The sequence below is a fragment of the Lissotriton vulgaris genome, chromosome 8 (assembly GCF_964263255.1).
Source record: "Lissotriton vulgaris chromosome 8, aLisVul1.2, whole genome shotgun sequence".
NCBI classification, from domain to species: Eukaryota; Metazoa; Chordata; class Amphibia; order Caudata; family Salamandridae; genus Lissotriton; species Lissotriton vulgaris.
This window is the reverse complement of record NC_141696.1, coordinates 1,281,721,741-1,281,747,234: the sequence shown is the minus strand read 5'-3', so window position 1 is coordinate 1,281,747,234 and position 25,494 is coordinate 1,281,721,741. Positions and strand designations below refer to the sequence as shown.

Here is a 25,494-nt window from a genome sequence, read left to right as displayed (position 1 = left end):
ATTGCCAGTACCTGTGAGTCCTAACAATGATCCCTTGTATGTGCTGGTAGACTGCCAGCAGGATACAAGGCTCACCGTCGGAGGGATTCATACTACAGGGCAGTGAAGGACACGGATCCTGTAAGAGGTCCATGATCGAGAAGGAGGGTTCGTAGGTTGTGTTAAAGGTTTCCAAGGACGTCAAGGGAGTCATCAGCTTGTACCTCTATCTACACCGGGGACTAAAGGACCTACAGACAGACACACACGCAGACTCTCCTGCGACAACAGACCGAGCTCGGCCACCGGTAGAGGTGCGGAACCATCGATGTCCCAGTGCGATGAGAGGTGTCAGATACCTGAGGCGTGTCTTGCAATACTGCTTTGAGGAGGGAAGTGTCCATCTCGCCCCACATCCTTTGCCGTTGTTTCGAAGCTGGGCAGTCAGTCCCCCGGAGCATGCAGTGAGTTGCAGGGATTCTGAGGAGCACTCGAAGGGGGCTGAGGCCTGCTGCTCACAAGCGTGCTGGAGGCCAGCGCCGAGCATGCAGGCGGCTCTGCCTTTCATAAACAAATAAAATCCGGCTTTAGAAGGATCCAGCTCAGAACCTGGCACACAAAAGACTCCAACTAATTACTGAATTGATTATTATAATTAGGGCTGCCAGTTTTAGAATATCTATGTTGTGACATTTCCGGCTAGATTTAGTAATACTCATTTTTTCACCATTTAGGTGTTTATCTATGATTATGTTTTTGGGGTGAGATAAAATAAGATGCAAATAGTATATTGCCACAAGTGTACGACTGTTAGATGAATTCTCACAACCTGATGACTCTAGACTTCAGTGGAGTAAGTAGCCATGCACAAGAAATACAATATTAAACTGGAAATGTTTATGATTGAAGTGCAAGAGCATTTGCATGTCTGCAGCTATTCCGTTTTCATGAGGGAATATCATTCTTTCATTTTTTAACTCTCTGTGCTTGTAATGGACACAGCCATTGGCCCGGTTGCAATGACTGACAGCAGGGAAAAGAACACCTAATTTCTGCTTTTCATAAGAGGGCTACTGATGGTTTTCTGTCTTTGTTTGTATATAAATATCAACAAAAACGGAGAACTAGAAGCCTAAAGTGATTCATGTCCTTATGGGCATGGCCAGCACATATGTCCCTCGTGGACGCGCGTTATTGCATAGCGGAGGATGCCAGTGGGAAGCAGAGGCTCTCTGGTTCAGGTTCATGCATGGACCATGTGACACCGAAAAAAGGAGCCTGAGACAATAGGCATTGCTATCCTTCCATGCCATGAGGATGTCACACACAGCAACGCAAACACCAGCTCGTTGTCAGGAGTCTTTGCATTATGTGATGTTATGTTTGCCTGGCTCTTTATGTATGGAGCACTTGCTGGAAAAGGCAAACGTAAGGTCATGGGAACCTACTCGTATGTGTTTTATATGAAGGCATGCTGGAACGAATGAGATTTTCGGTAGCAGCTCACTGAAATTACCTTGAAATTAAAATATGTGCAATTGGTTTTAAATAGTAAATTCCATACATTTCTAGCTCTTCGTGTTCTTTGCCTTCTGACGTGCCCTCCAAGCAACAGCAGCAGTACTTAGCCTTTCCGTTCAGATTACTCAATTCAGGTAATTTAATATCTTATAAACTTAATTTACATTAAAAAAACGACATCTCATTAAATGAGACTCATAACTTTCACTGAAAACAGACTTCACACTGAAGTATAAAATGTAAAGACTTTTCTTCAGAATCTATCGCTGCTATGTTCCATCAGTCATGCTTCGCCAACTCAGTGTACACCTTATACAGTCTCCTTATTACAATGCCTTAAAGCCAACTCCCTAACTTTCAAGACTTCTATCATGAATTGAAAAACGTCATACACATCTTGGGGACTCCTGTTAGACAGGGACTCCACTGCTTCAAATTTCACTCTCGGCCTCTAATAAAATTAGTTTTAAAAACGTAAAACACAAAACTCAAAGGAGCCTATTTAAAAAGGTGAACTTACACATGAGTAAACCTATGGAGCCTATAAACTGCATTTGGTTGTATGTTTATTAGTACTACAATAGTACTTCTAAAGCACCTACATGCGGAGGTTTCTGCTTTTCTATTTTTTATATGCGGAGATCCCCATCCCGACTGAGTCATAAAGATAGTACTTGTAAATGCCCTTTGTGAATTCCCAAAGTCATAAACGTAGACGTTTTGCCTAAGTTTAGACCAAACGAGTTTACCTTTGTGAGTCGGGCCCGATATGTCTTAAGAGTTGTCAGACCATCACTGACCTGTCCCTGCGTACATTTGTCTTTTTTACTAAATGAAGGAAATTATTTTTGATAGAAATATTTATTTTTGTAAAATATATCCCTATTTATTATTATCGATTAGCAATGAATTTTGATTATTTTATAATGGCATGTAATCATATTGAATGCAAAGTTAGATGAATGTTTCTTTAAATACTCTTAGTGGGATAGAGATATTAATCTTGAACTAAATTCCTCAGGGAGCCAGAGTGTCTGATATTAAAGACCTCGATTCTGCTAGATCATTGGGTTGTCCTATAGAGTGCTGAGTTTCCGCAGGACACTGGGGGCTTCATTTATGAGGCCATGCGTCACTTTTATGCCGCCGGTGCGTCACTTTTTTTGACGCACCAGCAGCATAAAAAATGTGCCTTGTTGCACCATATTTATAAAGTGACGCATCTAGGTAGATGCGTCACTTTGTGAACCCCTGCGCTACATTATACCTACGCCAGGTGTAATGTATGCAGGGGGGGCGTTCTGACGCAAGACAGGATCATAGAAGTGACGCAGTGAAATCTATAAGATTTCACTGCGCCACTTCTAGGACACAAATGCGTCAAATTCTTACGCCTGCTTCACAGCAGGCGTAAGACTGACGCAGGAACTTTCACATGGGGCTTGCCCCATGTGAAATAACACATTGCTGGAGTTGCGTCACTTTTGTGACACACTCCAGCAATGCGTCACTTTTGCGCCATACAGATACGTCAGAAATACTGACGTATCTGTAACTCCTTGCGCCATGATGCGTCATACTGTAAATATGACGCATCATTGGTCTCGCAAGGAGGGCGCAGTGAAAAGTGACGCATCGCTGTTTTCACGCAGCGATGCGTCACTTTTCATAAATGAGGCGCTAGGTCTTTCTCCCCAGTATGATTAATGCATAATATTGAGCAAACACCACAACATCGATATAAGGGACGTTGTGTTGGCGATAGGGGCTTGTACATATGCTCCCTCAGCAGCCGCGGTCTGTGCAGGTAACAGTGTTGGGGTGGTGGGGCCAGGTAAGGCGGGAGTTAGAGGGACGATGCAGAGGGAAAATTAAATAAACAATTAATGTTCCCTCTGCGTTGTCCCTCGAAATCCCTCCTTACAGGGTCCCACCGCTGTTACCTGCACAGACCGCAGCTGCCCCTCTGTTGTGCAGGCAAACTTTGCTGTGCAGGTGTCAACACAAGTGTGCATCTAGGTATTGTGAATTTGACTTGACTGGTTGAGGGGGGGGGGGGTTATGTAGATATTGAAGAGGGGAGAGAAAGGACCTCTGCGGGAAAATGAAACACGTGAACCTATCCATATTTGCTGGTTTCAGGTGTGAAGGAATGATCGAATCCATACAAGGGCCCACCTTTGGATTCCTCCAATCGTAAAGTTTTCTCAATGGGATGCTCTGATCCCAGGATAAGCTCTGCTTGCAGGCCTTGGTCAAGCGTCAACAGTATTCTCTGCCTTGGCCAGCGCTGATCCCTGGTGACGACTTTTTCCAAGAATTGGCTTGGGTATGGAAGGTTTGAGTTTCATCTGCAGCTGGCAGCACCTGGGGGTCTCTCGAGGGAGGGGAAATGGTAAGAGTCGGAAACTGTGGTCCCCTTAAAGGGAAGCGTTACTCGTGCTGGTAATATCACCTTCCAGGGATTTAGATACCTTTCTTTACGCATGGTTCAGATGGGAGTTTGGAGGTTTTGACTTTCTTGGCAAGACTGAACTCTTCCTCCCCCTTCAGTGGGTTTAAAGGAAGAGTGTGAGGACCAGAACTGTGAGGATATAGTGTTGTTAGGGTGTTTTTATTGTGCTTTCAGTGACAAACGCCTTTCCAGGATTGGTAGGGGACTTTACGTCTAATGCATTGTAAAGTTTTGTTAACTTCTTGCCAGATTGGGACCTCTTTCTCAATTGCTGGAGCAAGCGCTCAGAAGCTGCCTGTGGCCGCAGCTAGCGCTACAAACACAATAATCTAGAAAAGTTTACATAACGGCTAGAGGCATTTGCTTCCTTTGAACAGTGGGGAGCAAAGCGTGCGCACTTCTCCATGCCACCAGTTCGGAAGGAGGCACAACAGCGGGGCATTCATGCCGGAGTGTTTGGATACGTGTATCCCCTGTGAGTGGGGGGACTGAGGGCAGGCGGGCAGTGTCAGTGCTGCTGCTGCACGGAGCAGCTCGGAGGGCCCGGGCAGTGCAGGGAGCTTCACTGAACAGAAAGGGGGCTATGTGTCCCTGCTTCCTTCCCTGCGAGCGGCGGGGCCCGTGGCTGCGTCACTGCCTCCCCACCCTCGCGAAGAAAAAAAAATCTCCTCAGATGTCCGGGCGCGCCAAGAGCTCGAGGTGAGCCCTGCTCTCGGTATGCCTGCGTAAAATGTTCTCGGCATTAGGGGCCAAGGGGAGACTTCGCTCATCGGGGCGGTTTTCCAGCGTTCCCTGCAGCTCGTCCACCGAGTCACTGGCAAGAAGTTTCCTCCAGGAGCCAGCAGTCTCCTCCGCCTGATTGTCTCCGCGCCACCTCCCCTGAACGACGGCCGACATGCAGGAAGACAAGGTAAGGTGGGAATGTGCTCGTATGATTTCAAATTTAATATTCTAAAGGAAATGGGAAGGAGGCGTGTGGATTGCTGTATTTGTGAAATGATGTCCAGACCGCCCCCCAACTCCCCTGTCTCCTCCAAATATTCTCCTTGATACAGCTGCGCACTCTCAATTTTTGGTCAATTATGCCCACTGAAAAGAAAAACAAGTTAAACTCTACTTGGTACACATATGCCAGTCAGCTGAACAATGTCACCGACAATCAACTGGAGTTGATTACACAGGATTTCTACACATGTCCAAAAAATAATATGTATCAGAGAAGCCATTAATTACATAATCTGTGAGCTGGACTTCCACCGGGGTTGTCTCCCCCCATGCCTCGTTGAATAGGATGCCGGAGGTCTTCTGTCATTTTGTGTGTGTGAGCTGTTCTTTTAGACTCATTTCATCTGCAACGAATTTAATGCACACATACATATCCCTCCAGGGCCATTTAGGCGTGATGTGGTTGGAAGTGAGGAATTACACCCTTAACCACAAACACGTGGGGAGTTCTGGGCCGGAAACACTGAAATGAAGTCAAAGTGAACGGCGGGATTCGTCTTTACGTATCTTAACCCTGCTTCTCAATTTCATAGTCGTGTGGCTGTTCTAACACTTTACTACCTGTTCATGAGCTGTTGTTACTCGTGGGATCAACAATACCGAGAGCCTACAAAAACAATATGGTGTGAAATAAACTAAACACGGTTCTCCTGACTGTCGCTATTGAAAAATGCCATTAAAGCAAAGGAAAGTCAATATTGTGGCTGTCACCATGGTCTGGAAATGTACTGAGTGGGAGAGTTGAAGAAGGGAGGTGAGGGACTGCTGTGTCACCGTTAGTACATTTCCATTTCTTGGGGCTGTGTACCAAATTTTCTAGGCTAGAAGCGGGGAAGCCCAATGCCATAGAATTGTTTGTTATGTATCCTCTCATGGAGAGCCACTGTCGTTAATTTCAGTTTCTAGATCTCATAAGTCCCTGCTATGACATAGCAACAATTGATGACAAAACTGATAACCCACTGTTGTGATGTCATAAAGCCCTTTCAGCTCGCTCGGAGAGCCTGTCAGCGCTGTGCTGTGTGTCTGTTTTGTGTTCAAAATATTTTATTAGTTTTTGCATAGATACATAAACAAAGACAATACAAAAAACAGTATTATAAGTCTGTTTTGACTCAAAGCAGAAAGCACAGCTGCACGAGGTGGAAGGAAGACAGGGAACGTGGTGAGGGCTGGTCAAGGATGGAAGATATGAATTATTTTCTTACCTTTGGGACAGAAATACATAAAAGGGCCATGTTATATATGGCCCCCCATTACTCCTCTTCCACTGTGTATCAGTTAAAAGGAGGGGGGGATGCATTTTGGGGGCCATACATAGCATAAAATTATAGATGGGTAAAAAGTGCATTACAGGTATGTTTTTCACTTCGGGGCTCTGACTGATATCATAGACAACGTAAGCTTCACTCTTGTTTTCTATTTACTGTTACTCAGAACTCCTTAGTGAAAAACATCCCTGTAAAAAACATTCACTGTAACCCACCTGTAATTCTATGTTTGTTCTGTCATATTGGCTTCTCGAAGCACCAGCATAGGACTCTAATGTTTTCTGTGCGCCCGCTCTTCAGATTGATTTGGTGCCCATTGCATCTCATCCTTTTTTTTGTGTGGATATGAGCCAACCATAGAAAGGAACGTTTTCATGTCACCCAAATATATGTAAATGTGCAAAACAATATTTATGGGTACCTTCAAAATGTGGTTTCTGCTGTTTCCCGTGCATTTTATGCAGTGCTTAATTTGAACCGGTGCTCGGTACCGGCACCTAATTGTCAACACCTGCACTTCTGACAGTCTGCCACATGGTGGCGCATTCTACCTAATTATGAAATGAGCACAGCAACAGTTGTTTAATATTTAAATGTACAATCAAAATGACTACTACATGACACCAAGCCATTCTTATATCTTTGAGTGATATTGAATAGTCTGAATTGTCACACTTGTAGGAGTGTGATGGTTAGTAGCTGTGTTGGCATTATCACTGGCAGCGCTGGCAAGGGCAATGGGAGGTGCAAACTGCAGTGGTCTCTTGCTAAGGGCCCTCACATTTATTTAAATTTTTTTATTTACAAATAAATCACTTTTATGTTTTTATGTTACATACGTCTTATTTCCCAAATTAAGTTGTTTTTACTTTTATTGAAGTCTTTTTGTTTTCTATATTTTTGTTTCTTATTTCTCTTGGAATTTGCCTTTCTTTTTTCCCTAGGATTAGTTAACATAGTGATGAGACATATTTTTAGTTTGATCCCCGCTATTGAGGAGCCACTGTTCTAGGTGATTCAGTGGTTTTGAAGCCATGAATGTTTGTTGTACTATTTATGGCCCATCCCTTATTCTACCTGTGCCTCAATTACACAACGGTTATGTTATGTAATTAGGATTTGTATGGCCCAGCTAATCACCAATGAGGGTATCCATAGGCTTGAACAGGCGTTTAGGCGTGGGACTAGGGTGTAGGGTGTCTGCCCTGCAAAGTTAGTCAAAAAGCTGGTATAATGAAGAATTCAGGAAGTGAGGAGAAGGACCTGATGTGTTGAGGGAGGTTGTTCCAGGTCTTGGGTGCGATGTAAGAGAAGAGAATGTCTGACTTTCTATTCTGCTTTTGTGGATGAAGGGGGTGCGAGTGAGAGTGCGGTTGAGCACATTTGTCTAGTGGGTTGGTGATAGTGAAGGGCAGTTGTTGAGGTATGATGGTCCGAAGTTGTACTGTGCCATGTCTGTGTGTGGGAGGGAGTGTGAATTGAGTGCGTTTGTGGATGGGGAGCCAGTGTAGCTCTCTGAGGTGTAATGAAATCTAATGAGATGTGTGTGCTTTCTAGGAGGGCAAGGCTCAGCCTCGCTGTGGTGCTCCTTGATGGTTTTGGGGTCAATGTAGGAGATGGTTGGAAATCTCGGCGTACAGTGCATTGTCAGACTAATCTGATTGTAATGAGGGCTTGTGTGACAGAGCCACTGGTGCTCAGGTGTAGCCATTTGAAAATGATGTGGAGTACGTGGAGAATGTGGAAGCAGGATGAGCTGTCCTTCTTGACCTGTGCTGTCGTGTTGAGCTTATCATCCAGGATGATTTCCAAGTTTCTGGCGTGGTCGGTTGGTGTGGGTCTAAGCTTTGTAGGCCACCAGATGGAGTCCTGTGCTGAGTTATTGTTCCTGAAGATCAGCATTTCTGTCTCGTCAGAGTTGGGTTTCAGACAGTTAGATCTCATCCAGTCTGCTACATTGATCATGCAGTTGGAGAAGTTGGTTCTCGTGGTGGTGGACTTGGCGGTCAGAGAAAGGATGAGTTGGGTATCAGCTGCATAGTATATGACGGCAGTGCCTTAGGATCTGATGACGTTGGCAAGTGGTGTCATGCTCATGTTGAACAGGGTTGGACTGAGCGATGAAGCCTGAAGGACTCCACAGTTCAGATCTTTGGATTCAGATGTGTAGGGTGATAGTGTGACTCTCTGTGTTCTTCCTGTAAGGAAGGAGTTTATCTAGTTGAGGGCCGGACGTTGGATGACTATGTCGAGCAATCTTCTGGCGAGCATGTGGTGGGAGACTGTGTCGAAGACTTCAGAGAGGTCAAGGAGGATTTGGACTCCAGTTTCTTCACAGTCTAGTATTGTGCTGATGTCATCTATGGCCACGATGAGTGCTATCTCTGTACGGTGGTTGCTTCGAAATCCTGATTCATTGTGGTCCAGTAGGTCATGGAGTTCAAGCTGGCTGGTGAGTTGTTTGCTGATGGCCTTCTCATCAGTATGGCAGGGTATGGGAGTAGTGAGATGGGTCAGAAGCCGCTCAGCTTGCTGGGGTTGGGCAATTGTTTTCTGAGGAGGGCATTGACTGTGACATTAATGATACCTTCTGGGAAGGTGGCAGATTTGATGGAGGTTTTGATGATGTGGGTGAGGGTGTTGCTGTTTAGTGATCCACCCATGTTGAAGATGTGGTGGGGGCATGGGTCTGTTGGGGCCCAGGTTTGTATTGTTTTCATGATCACTGCTGTGCCTTCTTCGGTGAGTGTTTTCCATTCAGATATCAATCCTGGTAGGCGGTTGGAAGGTTGGAAATGAAATCTTGGGGTTCTGATTGTTATTCCAAGCTGCTGTAGATTGTTTCTTTTTTGCCATGAAAACAGTTAGATAAGTTGTCACAGAGTGCCTGTGATGGGGTGAAGGTGTTGGCTGTGGCCTCTCGTGTGGTGAATTCTTTGACTATTGAGAAGATCTTGTTACAGCTCGCCTCAATGCTTTTGATTGGTGTCCTTTTTTTGGTGTCACACAGAAGTTGGAGGAAGTGTCTGAGTTCAGCCTTGTGGATGGTTCTGGCAACAGCATTGTGGCTGGATCTCCACTTTCTTTCCAGCTGCTTGCAGAAGCGTTTGGATTCCCAGAGTTCATCCGTATACCACCTGGCTTGTTTGTTTTTTAATTTTTATCTGTTGGTTTTTATTGAGGCGGGAAAGTCCGTGCAGTTCTTGATCCATTTGTTGAAGTTGGTGATGTCCTTGTTGAGGTCGTTGAGCCAAACTGCCCTTTTGACTTTACTCCAATTCTGGCTGGATAAGTTGATGCTGGTGGGTTTGTTGACTTGTAGTGCGTAGATGTGGAAGTGTATGATGGAGTGGTGTGTCCATGTGAACGGTGAGGCAGAACTGTATATGATCCTGTCACTGGAAGTGAAGATTGGGTCCAGAGTATGCCCTGCGATGTGTCTTGGGGCAGTAATGAGATGGGTGTTTCTAATGTTGCCCAAGCTTTCGAGGAGGGCTGTGGAGCAGCAGTGCGCTGTGTCCTGGAGGTGGAAGTTGAGGCTGCTGAGTAGCATGAAGTCCTTGGAGTTAATGGTGAGGGAAGCAAAGAAGCATGTGACGATGTTGACGAAGTTGGTTCGTGGTCCTGGCAGTAGGTATGTGAGGGTGCTTTTTAGGGTAAAGCTGTCGTCTGTTTGTAGTCTGAAGTGCATGTGTTCCAGGCCAGGATGAGCGCAGACAGGCTTGCGTTTTGCACGCCAGCTGCGTGGCTGCCATTAAGTAGGTCCTGGCCTGGGAGGGGGGAGGAACATGGGTCAGTGGGCAGAGCTTGCCGAGGTGGGAAGGTGACGTGCAGGAGAGCAGGTAAGGAGTGGGAGAGGTGGGAATAAGTGCAGGAAGGGGGAAGTGGGTTAGGCGTAAGCATGTGGGGGGAATGGCACAAAGTAAAAAAATGGCAGTGGGAGCAGCAAAAAATAGCAGGAGAGAAGGAGAAGGAGGCTAAAAACAGGGGAGAAAAAGGCACTAAAAGTCACCAAACGTGTGATAGAGTCAAAAAGAGGCAGAAGGGAGGCTGGAAATGGGAGAGAAAAGTAAAAAAGAGAAACAGAAAAGTAAGATAGAGGAATAAAAAGAGGCACAAGGAGGCTCGAAGCGGGGGAGAAAAGAGCACAAAAAAGTGTGACAAAGGAGTGAAAAGGCACATAAAGTGGGACAGAGGGCTGTGAGAGTGGAACGAAGAGGATACTAATTATGGAAATATGAATTGATAGTTGAAGGTTTTACTTATTCATGGTTTCATATTGTGTCTTGCAGGTGTGGCTACTGTTGGCTAGCATTCTACTTTGCCCACTGGTGCAGCACCAAGCTAGCTTGGAAGGGTCCCGCGTGTTTAAACGCCCCCCTGTATCGCGAGTTCGGAACTGCGCTGATCGCCCAGAAGAGCTGCTGGAACAATTGTACGGGCGCCTGACAGCGGGCATGCTCAGCGCTTTCCACCACACTCTGCAGCTGGAACCCTTGGGGAAGGAGAACATTAGCTGCCCCGCTGGGGGAAGAGGCCCCGCTGACAAGAAGCATCGCCTGCCTATCAACCTCCACAGTGTGTCCCCCTGGGCCTACAGGTGAACCCTATGCACCACACCCGCTTTTACTGCGTGCCACTTACTGAGGAATATCTGCACATTTGTTCCAAATTATGTTCATAGTATTTAACCAAATAGTCATTTTTTAAGAGATTGCAAAAATCAGTATTGTATGCATTTGAACTCGAGGGAAAAGAAAAGATTCCACTAGCCATAATTGCACATATCGCAGAATAACATTCTCTTAAAATCTATAAACACTCTCAAGGCAGATCTAGATAAGCATGCTCTGGTCACATAACTCTTCCAACCTAGAAAATGCTCACTCTTGACTCGTGCACGCCTCTTATTTACATGGCAGCGGTTTAATTGAGCATCCTGAGAGAGGACCACACGTGGAGATGAATTGGAACATTTACCAATCTATATTCCGAGGTAAATTTGTTGACCCAACCCAAATGGGATACATTTTACGGAGTCACAACATCTTCAACGTACCAGAATACCATAAGCTTCTGACTCGTCACAAGAATCCAAAATGTTGATCAAATGCCAGCTGCCACATAATCCATGATTGCTGTCACTCTGTGCTCCCAAACCTTTAAAGTGGCCGTCCGTTGTAGAGTAAAAATAACACTTCTCTCTAGCCAGTCCCGCATAAGCAACAATAGGCATTCTAGAATATGGCGCCTGTTTAGGTTCTGAAACATATTATGACACTATTCACCGGACGGCCCATTTAATATTAGGCTGTGGTATTTCAGATCAGTGGAACCTCTTGCAAGTGAATAGTTACCCATGAGCATGACCTTTTTTGCCTTGTTTCAAATTTAGTTGACTGATACCTCTTGATAAGCCAGCAGCGACTCTCCCAAGTGCTGTCAGAGACTAGGTCTCATCATACAAAAAATGTTTACAAAAAAAAAAGTTTCCCTGATAGCCAAAATTCATATTTTATTTACCACCAAGACCAATCTGCTCCCTGGAATACATTTTCAGGCCTCTTCCAATCTTTTAGAAGAAGGCGTCTCCAATAACTTCCTAAAACTGACACTAACAGGCCCTAGAGCCCGAAGGACCTAGGCTTGTGGGCATGTAGTTAAGATAAGTGTATCACAGTCATCATGGAGACGCACCTGAAATCCCTGTCCTTGGAACAACATACAAAACACCCATTCACCTCAGAGGCTCTGTGCTGGCTTCCATACCTTGTACAATCTAGAAGATGATACTCCTACGCTACCTTATTTTCAGTCAATGTCTTAGTTGCCATACACTGATGATAATGATTTTTTAAAAAGATTTTGGGTTAAACCGCTGAAGGAATCCGCGCACCACATACCAATTTATGTTCCATAAACATTGGGAAAGGTGAAACGATTGAATTTTGAGAAGTACAATATCTTTTATTCGTAGTGTTTAAAATTGGTTTTCTTAAATTGTTACCTCACTTTCCAAAGAGAAATTACCTAAACAATTATAACGTAGTCTTGGAGCACTCGGGCCAAGATTTACTAAATTATAACGCAGAGCAGCAGCCGCAAACGCTGTGCTGTTCTGCGTGAGAAGGAGAGAGCAAGAGAGCGCCATATTTACAGATATGGCACTCTCCTCCCCTCTCCGTAGGGCTGACCCAGAAATATGCTGCTGTGTGCCACGCACACACCTTTACCCCGTAGCGGAAGGGTGTCTGCATGAGTCTAGCATCGGTTTTGTCCTTCCTGTACAAAATACTATGCTTAAACTAACTTTAAAACTTTTCCCACCTTGTGTGTATGCTGTAGGGTACAGCACACATGCAAAGTCAGAAAAGAAAAGAGAAATAAAAGCATTGCTCCGTGATAGCTCGTGGTTGAAGTAGGTGCTAATTTTTTAAGCAAATAGCGCTTTCCGTCAGAAACCTCGGGTGGTTGCATGGGAACGTCGAAGCACCACCTATGAAACTCCCCATTGGTGCTACGCAATGCAAAGCAGCGCTATGCATTGGTTTGTGCTACTTGATTGTGACTTTCCAGTGCAAAATAGGTTTTGCGCTGGAAAGTAAATTAGTAAAAAAGATTGTGCGTCGATGTGTGTCACATTTGTGACACAAAAACAGCTCAAAATCTTAGGAAATATCCCCCTCAATGTGCAGGACTTGCCAGCAACATTAGGAACTTCCAAAACTTGGCAGTGTGTTGTTTTTTTGCTGTTTGTTTACCATATTGAGAAGTAGCTTATCTTCTATCCCCCATCCAGTCTTTGGATTATCCTTCTAAAGGATCTCTTTCCTTACCAACCAAGAGCCAGTCACTCAGAAAAACATATTTGTTAAGATTTTATTTAGCATTTTTCTGTGATTGTGATTTTTCTGGACAGTGTTATGGACACACCATAATGGTAATTACTAGCTTGTTTTTTACATAGTGCTTCATGCTACACATCTACCATTTCTAAGCTCTTTAACTGTTACTCAATGTAATGGGGCTCAATTTGCGGACCTTTGGAGGATGGAAGGTGGAGGTGGGGTTGTCTGGATTCTAATTCGTGACCTGCAGATCACAGCAAACATCAGCAGTGAACGATAACTTGCTGACAATATGGGTAGCTGAATGAGTTATATGTACCCAACTTTGATAAAACATTTAAGAAGTGTTCTGTGTCCTTGGATTTTACTTAAAAGTACAATTCTTTAATCTTTTACTGTTTTACAAAATGTTTCCAAGACATGCTAGAGTAGACAACCTGTGTGCCCAGCACCCGTATTTATGTAAGTTTTGCCTCGCCCTTGCGCCATACAAGGGGGTGCAGGGGCGGTGCAAAAGCGAAGTCAGATTTTCAAGCCATGCAAGGCCACCGTGCGCGGCCCTGCATGGCTTGATAAAAGCAGAGTGACGCAATGCGGTGCAAGCTTCATTGTATTACTCTGACCTGGGAAGGAGGTCCATGGTTGGGGTGTGGTTGTTCCCACGCATCCACCCATGGATTTAGGTGCATACCCAGATTTACCAACTCTGGTACATCTGGCAATACATCAAAATGATGCGCCTCCCCCGGTGCACTCTGCAGCACACATAGAAAGAGAGAAATGCCTCTCGGTATTGTTTTTGTGCAGGAAGGTGTCTTTTCCTGCCAAAAGCAATCCTACTCACAACGCATGCACCCTGGCACCATGGTGCAAGGATGCCTGCGTTGGCACTAGGCAGCACATTGTGCACCAGCGCCGGGAAAAGCCAGGAATGTGTTGTATTATGCTAAATACAGCGCATTCCTGCCCTCTCCCTATTATGCAGTGCAATGCAGCGCAGCGTGATTTCTTCATAAATATGCCCCCTAACTTTTTAAATTAAAGTATTTTTCTCCGCACTATCAGGGGCATTTTCCTAGTCTATGCTAAGCTTGAGAGTCATCTTAGGGATGATGAGCGAGTGTTTTGAACATGCTTGTTTGTCAGCAAATATCAATGTCTACTAATGAACATCATAACTATGAACTATCTTGCCTGGTTGCAGCACTGTGCCAATTTGAACACAGGCCATGGCAAGGGGTACATGATCTTTTTTATTTATGTTTATAAGATGATGATTCCATGTGAACCTCTCACTCAGCACTTAAAATACTTTTATTGGATCACCCTCTAATTGAAAATGTACTTGGTAAAGTATATAGTATAATGTAAACATCTCCTCAGATGTAATTAAGCACCTAGGGCTGGATGTGCAAAGTATTTTTCCAGCCACAAATGGCCCATTTGCAGAAATCTGGAAAAATGCTTTTTCAAACGTACACAAAAGGCAATATGCGCTTCGGTGGTCTTCTCCCATACTTTTTGCCTACTCACTTACTGTTTGCTGAAATTCAACTTTGTGTGCTTCGGTACTCTGTGCACTTTACCACTGTTAACCAGTGCTTAAGTGCTTGTGTTCACTCCTTAAAACATGATAAATTGGCCTACACCTGATAGTCACATTTAATTTACTTATAAGCCCCTAGTAAAGTGGGATAACATTTTCCCAGGGCCTGTAAATTAAAAGCTACTAGTGGGCCTACAGTACTTATTGTGCCACCCTTTTAAAACACTCAGGTCTGCCATTGCAGCCTGTGTACGGGTTTAAACTGCCAATTCGACCTGGTAAAATCAACCTTTTGCCATGCCTAAATCTCCCTTTGTTAATACATATAAGCAACCCCTAAGGTAGGCCCTAAACAGCCGATAGAGCAGGGTGCATTGTATTTAAAATGTAGGACATGTGTTCTTAAGTTGTATATGTCCTGGTAGTGAAAAACTCCTAAATGAATTTTTCAGTACTGTGAGGCCTACCTCTCCCATGGGATAACATTGGATTACCTTATTCCATTTAATAAGTGACAACTTTTGATAGGGAGCAGGTAGAAATGTCATTTGTACACCCAAAAGTATTGTACTTTAAGCTCCTCTCTAATGGTAAAGTCGTATTTGAACCCCACTGGGTTGATGCAGATCACAATATATCACAACTGCGGTTCCAAGTTTTGGAAGTAGTAAAACCTAAGATGGGGATGGATAATCGTAAAAAAACTTTAGCAAACCAAATTTTTCTTGATGAAGAGATTGGATACCATGCAACCGCATAGCATGAATGACAGCTGAAATATTCTTGTTTTCTTTGATAACCGAATTACACATCGTAATAGCAATAGTCTCATCACACACACAGATGTTGTTCAAACTAATTTATGCTTTTAATTTCAGATTTCATATCAAGTTAACTGATTAATCTGCATTTATGAACGATCCATATGGTGTTCAATTGTCTTAATTCTTGGTCGTGATTATGATGTCATGTAAAACATTTTGTGGAAACAATATTTTCTTCGTTCTCTCTAACAGTGTTCATCATATGGTGTGGTTTCAAGCGCAATTCTAGTTTTTTAACCATGAACTATTGTGATAGAAGTGGCTTGATATGATGTCTCACAAACTTCCCTGTGATTATTGCCTCTTTGGTTGAATGCAGTATTACATTTAGAGATTTGTAAATCATTGGCATGACATTATGGTGATAACTTTATTAGCGCTTTCGGTCGATTTGTTATAATGGTTGCAATAGCCAAGTCTTTATGAGATTCATGACAGTCACAGGGTGAAGCGGCACCTTAGTCATTGTACAGAGGTTAATTGAATGATATGTGCTTCTTACAGTGCTACATTCAGATCTATTTTGTTGTAGAGACCCCTGATGAAAGGTCCGATGGCCTGAATGAAATGCATTGGGTCTGAGAAATCACTGAATTATATAATTTGATTACTTTGGCGTATATGATCATTTTGTGGAGACCTGAAATGTCATTGCAATAGTCAGTGGAAAAGAATGACATATAAGAAGATTATTATGAAAGAACTCACATGAGAAAATTGCGTTGGAATATAATTTTCAAACATCAGTTGATTCAGGAATAAAAATTGGTGAATCTACGGGTCATAGAATAGTGTCTGCGATCATGCTAATCCTGTGCTCAGTAGATCCGCAACTCATTTGCAGGGCAATCAAATTAATTGACAATTTCGAGAAAAAGCAAAAAACACTGGCAAAGTCTTGAGCCCTGAACACATTTACTTCTCTAACCCAAATGGCGTTCGCATTTTATAACATTTTTTATTCACTCAGCAGTGTAAATTTTCGTGTGTTTTAATATTGCTGCATTCACATTTTGTAATGGTTTTTACTAACTATACAATAAATATTATTATTATTATTATTAGTGTGTCTGGGGACTTGGAAGTAGATTCACTACCAGCGAGAGTACATGTTTTAGCAAGTGTGCCAACTGGACTGTGCACACATCTAAACAGCACATCGATTAAATGTATAAACTTGCTGAGACAGTATCAGTTGGAGTGCACACTCTGAATATTTGAATATTTTTTTAAGTTGAATTTAAAGCCACAATTCTGCAAAATACCCTTTGTAGAAAGTTGGAATTGCTATGTCCTAGCTATTTGATGCCTGCAGCCTGTGTCGCTTGACTAAGTGTAGTTGGCAGATGGCCTTTGTGTATTCCTTCCAGACAGTCAGACAAAGGAGGGCTAAGGGTTGACAGAATGGGCCAAGCTGCCAGAACTGGAGGGGCGTAGCTGTCCCCTGCCCTAATTACATTTCAATAGTGCTGCCCCCAGCACTTTCACAAAGAGCTTGTCACCAGCCTGTTGTCACCCTAGACCCATTGGATCTTGGGCAAAAGAAGGAAGGCAATTCCTGAACTAGAAGTGGTGGAACCCTAGAAGTTTCTCCCACTTTAAAGCTGGCACCAGATATAAATATTGTCCGTCAGACCAACTGTTCAATACACTCTTGGACCTGTGGCTACTATAGAAGAAGGACTGCCCTGCTGCTAGAGGACTGCTCTGCTGCTTGAGGCCTCCCCTGCTCTCTGAGAACGAAGACTGGACCTGCTCCTTTCATCTAAGGCAGCGTGGCTCCAAGAGTCAAGAGGCTGACCTCCTGTTCTGAGCTACAGGGACACAAAAGTTCGAGGGGCCTCTCTGCAACTGCACAGCTGACCTGCTGCACTGGACATGAAACTGCACCTGCCTGAGCCATGCTGGTCTCTCCAATGGACCCGACTATCCGTGCAACAGAGACCACCAATGACGACCGGCAGCTAGAGACCTGCACTCCATTGTGCATCATCAACAGCCTGCAGTGACCGCCAACACAAAACTCCAGCAATGACTGTCCGCGATGCCCGACAGGATCTTCACGCTTCAGCGACGACCATCTGCGACGCTCTGCCTGCTCTTTGCGCTACAGTAGCGACTGTCAGACCTGTCAGCCTTGCGGGTGGTTTTCCACCAAATGTTTTGCCTTCCTCAGCCATTTTTTTGCTGATCTCATTTTTGCTGGCCTTAGGACGATACACATTTTACCACTGCTTACCAGTGCTAGTGCATGTGCTTAATCCTTAAAACATGATAACATCACCGTATCTTCAATTGGCATATTTAATTTACATATAAGTCTCTAGGAAAGTGGTACAACATGCACCCAGGGCCAGTACATTAAATGCTACTAGTGAGCCTGCTGGCCTGATTGTGCCACCCACCAACGTGGTCCTTTAACCATGTCTCTCAGGCATGTCTCAGCCTGTGTGTGCTATTAAAACAGCCATTTCGACCTGGAAAAATAAACCTTTTGCCAGGCCCAAACCTTTCTTTTTACTACATTTAAGTCACCCCTAGAGTGGGTCCTGGTCAGCCCAGATGGTAGAGTGCAGTTTATTTAAAAAGTGAGACATGCAGATTTGAGTGTTACATGTTCTGGTAGTGAAAAAAAACAGTAATGTAATTTCCAAATGGGAGCAGGTAACCAGTTCATGTTTGGTGTTTTTGTACCTATAACGAAAAACACTGACTTATGCTGAAGTCGAATTGCAACTTACAATTTTGAAAATGCCACTTTTAGAAAGTTGTCATTTTTCCTGCCTAGCCATTTAGTGCCTGTAGTCGGTCTCTTGGTCACATGACTGGATGTAGCTGACAGTTGGGCGCTGTGTATTCTTCCTAGGCAGCCACACACCATAGAGATCTTAAGGTGTGCCTGGATGAGCTATTACTGGAAGGATGGGAGGAGGTAGCTGGGCACTTGCACTTGAATAGGCTGTGCCCTGCCTCCACACAAATAGTTGTATACCCCTTGTAGTAAGTCAGGCACCAGAACAGGAGAGTCAGGATGCCTGGGGACATTAAATGGAAACCTCTAGAAGGTTCTCTCCCACTTCAAAGGCACAACTGAGTACAAATATTGGACCTCAGACACCAACTCTTCAGTGCACTTCTGGGCCTGTGAATACTCTGCCAGGAAGAAGGACTGCTGTGCTGCTGAAAAGACTGCTACTCTGCTGGACTGCTGCTCTGAAGGACTGCTGCGCTGCTGTGCTGACCTGCTGTCTGATGCGCTTTTGCCTAGGTGAGAAGGACTGGACTTACATCTGTTGAACCTAGGATGCTTGGGCTAGTTGGTTGGCGTCTTGACTACAGCCTCAGGGACAGAAGTCTCTAACAACCTTGAACCCAGCACCTGAACTGAACCACATGTGAGTCTACCCTGCTAAGAGGTGCCACCCCAGTCCTGGACCCTTGGAAGTGGGCCTAAGGTGCTCTGCCAGCCTCTTTGGATACATTGGAAATTATGCATCTCCTCTGCTGCGCAAGCCAGAGCAGAACCGACATATCTCCGTTGTTGCTTGGATAAAAATCATCAAAAAATCCCTGCTTTGCCTTACAGCCCGTTGCCTCATCAGAACCACCAATGCGCAACGCATCCTCGGCACAGGCCCTTGCATGCCTCATCAGTGGCAGCCTCAGCGATGACGACGGACTCCGCATTGCGGGCACACAGTTTCTCAGAACCGACGCATTGTCCCGAATACACGATGAATCCTCAACACCAGACTTCGCATTGCAAGCCCCTGTTGACGGAATCATAATTCCTGGCCACATTTTAGAACTGACACATCTTCTAAACAGATCCTCGCAATTCTCTGCAAATGATGATTTAAGGTACTTTGCTCAGCGGGCCTAACTTGGTCCCTGTAGCCGGCCTGTGCTCCATTGCAGTCGGCCTGAATTTGTGACTTTGTCACAGTCCGGCACGAACAGATATTCACGGTTGGCGCTTTGTGCTTTTTGGCGTTATTTTTACCCAAATCATTAAATTTGAATAATACTGGTTCTGCTGGTTGAATCTTTGTCATTTTTAGTCTTGTTATATTTATTAAAACTTAAAAACAAAATCTAAATTGGTGTGGGATCCTTTTGTGGTGTGTGTTCACTGTCTTAGTGTAAAGTGTTGCACAAATACTCTACACATTACCTCGGAGTTAAACCTGACTGCTCTGTGCCAAGCTACCCGAGGGTTTAGCACAAGTTAATTTAGGGTTTGCCTGTGACTTCACCGTGAAAAGAATCGTGGTTGGTGCTTGAGAAGGGTTTTACTCCCCTCAACCAGTAACTCAATTTCTTGCAACGACAATCGCAACACTCTCCCTGCTCCTCGCGGCCTCCTCCATCGTAAACTGGACTCTCAGCATTAGACTTTGAGAAGGTAACTTTTTCAGCACGACTAACCTGGTCCTTGTATCCAGCCCAACTCCTTTGTGGTTGGCTTGAGCTTGTGACTTCCCGTCAGTCTAACACGACCAGATACGTGTGAGAGGCACTTTGTACTTTTGGGCGCTATACTTACCTAAATCTTTGAAATTGCATATCTCGAGTCCTACTAATTTGATTTCTGTCCTTTTGGTCTCATTTTATGTTCCTGAATTGGTGTGGGATTCGTCTTGTGTGTTGCATAAATACAAACAGATACCACAGGGTTAAGCACTGGGTTTTTTTTGTGACGATTGTGGTTCACTCTGGCAGGGGTTATGGTTGGTGCTTGAGAGGGGTTCACACCCTTTCAACAAAAAACCCAACCTCCTACAGTGAGTTAATCTTTGCAGTTCGTGTAAAATTAGTTCATAACCATAAGAGATTGAGCAAACACTGGCAGCTCTGGGTCCTGTTGACACACCACATAGAGTGGTACAAAAGGGGGTGGTGGTGGACGGAGCATCTGAATCAATCAAACACTCACACCCAGTCAAAAGATCTGGGTTTAATCCATCACCGTTCTTTAGCTCACTCTGCCACCCCAGTTCAGACATGGCTATATGCAAATCAGTCTAACCCTGTGCCTCATGGGAACAGTCCAGCCCGAACTGCCAAGCCATGTCATCCCTGGACCGGAAACAAGCTTCCGAGGACCAGTTTCTAGCATTCCAGCCGTCTTCAGCCCGGCTTGCTTGAATCCAGTGGAAAAGTGAGCAAGGGACTCACGTCTGAGCATACCCTGCCACACTTATGGCGGCCAAAAGCGGTACAAAAGGGGGTGGTGATGGACGGAGGATCTGAATCAATCAAACACTCACACCCAGTCAAAAGATCTGGGTTTAATCCATCACCGTTCTTTAGCTCACTCTGCCACCCCAGTTCAGACATGGCTATATGCAAATCAGTCTAACCCTGTGCCTCATGGGAACAGTCCAGCCCGAACTGCCAAGCCATGTCATCCCTGGACCGGAAACAAGCTTCCGAGGACCAGTTTCTAGCATTCCAGCCGTCTTCAGCCCATCTTGCTTGAATCCAGTGGAAAAGTGAGCAAGGGACTCACGTCTGAGCATACCCTGCCACACTTATGGCGGCCAAAAGCGGTACAACAGGGGGTGGTGATGGACGGAGCATCTGAATCAATCAAACACTCACACCCAGTCAAAATATCTGGGTTTAATCCATCACCGTTCTTTAGCCCACTCTGCCACCTAGAGCGGTCACTGTGTTTCAAACAAAAGTTGCCCACCTCAAGTTACCAGCTACCAATTGGCATTCCTCATTAGATATATTTAAACACAAAGCGAAACAAAGACTAAGTAAACATAGAGGAGTTCTACATGAAACAACAAAAAACAGTAGGACGAGTGGGTCCTTTGAATGTGTTTGTCTTTTTAATTGTGCTCTTCTTCAGAGAATACAAACAAGCGCAACCAGCACATTTCGCCCAATCACAGGCTTCCTCACAGCAGAAATGTATAGAACGGTATTGTAGGTAGATCTGAACAAAACAGCGTCGCAAAGGAACAAACAATCATCCAGAGCACACTTATTATAAGAACAACTTGGATAACGTTGTGAATGTTGCAAAATATTCTGGTTCAAACATTTTGAATTTGACAAACCATCACATTTGTAAAACTAAAAGTATTGAGCATGCCATGGATTGGAAGTAATAATAAGGACAAATGAACACTTATTTGCATGCTGAACGCCGTATGCTGAGCAACTTTGCAGAACACAGCTTAACATGAACATCTGTTCTTAAAGACTCAGGGGCATATTATCAAGAACGGCATTAAAATTATCGCCGCTTTAGCGGCAGGAAACTGCTGCTAAAGAGGCGATAATGGGCTTGATAATATGCCCTTGTGAATTCCCATAGAAGCCCTGGTTCTGGTGTGAACCTGGGCTTCTATGGGAATTCACAAGACTATGGGCCAGATGTAGGTCGCCAAATACCGGTCGGTAACGGCCGATTTCGGCCGTTACCGACCGGTATTTGGGATTTGACATGTAGGGGCCCTCATATTTACAGAATCGGTATATTTACCAATTCAGTAAATTTACAGAATCGGTAAAATACCGAATCGGTAAATATACCAATTCTGTAAATCCATATGTAGGTGGCACTGTAATTGTGCCACAGGCCCTTACTGAATCGTTATTTACCATCGAATACTATTCCATGGTAAATAACGAATTCCAGTGTACATGCACATCTGTGCATGTACACCTGTGCCATGTGGCACACAGACATGCTCTAAGGGCATGTATGTGTGTCACATGGCACACGAGCCAGAAACAGGGGTGAAACAGGGTTTCAAAGTGACACCCTGTCCCCCTTGTAAAATTGGTAAATTTACAGATTCGGTAATTACCGAATCGGTATTTGCTATGGAATCCTATGGGCTTTAAGGCCCATACGAATCAATGGCAAATACAGATTCGGTAATTACCGAAAATACCGAATCGGTAAGATTCTGTATTTTTACCGAATATTTTACCTGCATAGCAATTACCGAATAGTAAAAACCGAATCGGTAAAATTCGGTATTTACCATTCGGTAATTTGCTATTACCTACATCTGGGCCTATATTATCAAGCCCATTATCGCCGCTTTAGCAGCAGTTTCCTGGCGCTAAGGCGGCGATAATTTTAATGCCGAAGTTGATAATATGGCCCTTAGAACTTCTGTAATCTATCCTTATTATTACTTCCAACTCATGACGTACTTAATGATATTAGCAAACACAAGGAGATGATGGACAGAGCGCTGAAACTTTTCCGACACTCACCCCCAGTCACAGATCCGGGTTGAATCCATCATCGTTCTTTAGCTCACTTTGCCACCCCAGTTCAGCCCCAGCTATATGCACATCAGTCTTGACCCTGTGCCTCATGGGAACAGTCCAGCCCGAACTGCCAAGCCATGTCTTCCCTGGACCGAAACAAGCATCCTGGGACCGGTTTCGGGCTAACAGCCCTCATCAGCCAGGCTAGCTTGAATCCAGTGGCAAAGTGTGCAAGGGACCCAAGTCTGGGCATACCCTGCCAACTTAGGGCGAACAAAGCAAACACAAGGAGATTATGGACGGAGCCCTGAAACTTTTCAGACACTCACCACCAGTCACAGATCGGGGTTGAATCCATCATCGTTCTTTAGCTCACTTTGCCACCAATACTCAAGTTTAGCTGAGACAAAATCCTAACTTTAAGACTTTCCGTATTTACAAAGGGCATTTAGGAGCAATAAAGTTAGGATTTTTTCTCAGTTAAACTTAAGTTTTACTTAAGTTAAACTTAAGTCCAAAACTTAAGTTTAACTGAGACAAAATCCCAACTTTACTACTCCTAAATGCCCTTTGTGAATACCGAAAGTCTAAAAGATTTTGTCCCAGATTTCTTTTCTGAATCGAACCCATTGTTTTGTTGTAATATTATATGTGTACCAAAATTGTAAACCATGTATTCGAGATGAAAATGTGTCTATTTTCACAACTCAGAAGCTGATGCTTGGCGAAAAGTGATTGAATTTCCAGTGTAAATTTAAAGCGGATATTTGAGTGATAAAAGTATACTGTTTAGGGAAGACATATTACTGATATTATTGCCATGGGGCCATGGGCATTGCAGCTATGGCTGTTATGTTTTACCAATGTAGAAGCATTCCACATTGACCAAACATTATTTATATTGCTGTTGGCAACCATGCCTGATTCATTGAGGTCATCACGGCTGGTAATCTTGCACATGGTGGCCACTAAAGTAATCTTGTCTGTTGTGATCACTATTACAACACTAATATTAGTAGCTCAGCATGATTTTCATTGAACGTAAGTGGCTCTTATTACAGAACAGGTTGGGTACCCCTGCTTTAAACCCATATGTGGCTCACTCTGGCATACACGGTTGCCATGCATGTTATGCATCATAAGTGCCTCTCTATATTTATCTTTGTTAGTAATTTTCCCTATATTTTAGGTCTGGCTTGCACGTGTATTGCTACAGTTTCTTTGAAATATACATAGCAAGGAATTTGCCTCTACTCAGAGGAGCCAAACTTAGGCTATTGACTATTTGGTGTTTCATTCCGCCTTTTGTTTGAATGCATGGGAAGTGAACTCAATCATCACACTATCACGTTCCGTTCTTTTTCTCCTATATGCAATCTGTAGAGAATGCAGTCCTTCTCTGCTAATTATTTTGTCAGCAGTGGCAAAGACAATATAAGAGGCTTTACAGGGGTGTGGAATTTAATAAAATATCTACTTGTCCATGGGACAGGTTGCTTCATAAAACGAATTGTCCTATGACAAAATCCAATTGTCCCTTTGGTGCCATGTAGTGCGGTGACAAATTATGGCAGCAATCTCATTATAGAAGAGCTCTGATAATAGCCTCTCTGATTATGCCAGAGCTCATACCAAAGTAGGGTTTGAATACTAGCAATTCCCTTATGTTGCCACCTTTCCACAGATTTATGTACTGGGTCTGAAGTAGTGGTATGCAATAGTAAACCTATTTACTTGCATGTTTTATGGGTTTCCACCTGCTTGTCGCTAATATTTTCCCTAATAGAGAAAGGTTGGAAATCTACTCTTGACAAGGGCAGATGTAAAACTTCTTCCAGGGTTGGAGGAAAAAGGAGTTGGTGGGAGAGTGAACTTGTAACCCGCAACAGATTTTCGCATGAGGAAACCTACACATGATTATTTGCCAGTGCTAAATTGCAGTTCACAAATACTATTATTTCCTGATCTACTTCTGTAAATTCTTGTGAATTAATGAAAGCCATAAATCTGCACTACTGCAAGGACATATATACCAAGGTTGCACTTTTGTAACTGTAAGATTTGTGCCCCTATTCAGGTCTGTCATTTTGCTTTTATTAAAATACTGGAACCACTGACAGTAGTGCAGTTTCAACTTAGAGCGCTCGCGCTAATAATAAAGGCTTTGTATTAATGAACCATTAATTCAAGATCGAACAGCATTAACATATGGACACAAATGTTACCTCAACTGCAGGCAATGCCCTTCCCTGAACCATAATGTGGTAGTGCAATCTGGCAGCCAAAGGTTTTATGCTGCAGGGGGTTGGACCTACTTGACTAATGGACAAAATAAACATGAAACCTTCTTGTCCTTGACACCAAACTTTATGACATGGGCATCGGGCTTATACAAATTCCACACCCCTGTGCCACTTTTAGACTGTTGTCATTTTTTTGTCCACACTCAAAGAACTTCACACTAGCCTATTGTGCCCCAGACAGACTAGGACCACGGTAAGGAGATAGGAAGTACCAGGCACCCCTGCAGGGGGAAGATTCAGAAGCTTCTCCCACTTCAAAGTGGGTACCAGGTATAAAAGGGGGATCCTCAGACCCACTCTTTAGTTCACTCCTGGACCTGTGGATACTGCAGAAGAAGGATGCCCTGCTGTTTGAGGCCTGCCATGCTTGCTGAGAAGAAAGACTAGACTTGCACCCTTCATCCCAGGCTGACGTGAATTCAAGGGTGAGCTGACTATCCTCCAGTTCTGATCTACAGGTACACAACAAGCTCCAGAGGCCTCTCTGCAACTGCCCA

General features: G+C 44.1%; 1 protein-coding gene across 1 annotated transcript in view; it reads left to right on the top strand.

Moving 5' to 3' along the window:
- The first annotated feature begins 4,510 nt into the window (after positions 1-4,510).
- The window catches only part of IL17D (interleukin 17D), a 66,575-nt gene continuing 45,591 nt past the window's right edge, over positions 4,511-25,494 (top strand). Inside the window, exons 1-2 of the mRNA XM_086933468.1 lie at positions 4,511-4,865; positions 10,524-10,831. Of these exons, the coding sequence (XP_086789594.1) occupies positions 4,851-4,865; positions 10,524-10,831 (323 nt within the window). The 5' untranslated portion in view covers positions 4,511-4,850. The remainder of the gene's footprint in view (positions 4,866-10,523; positions 10,832-25,494) is intronic.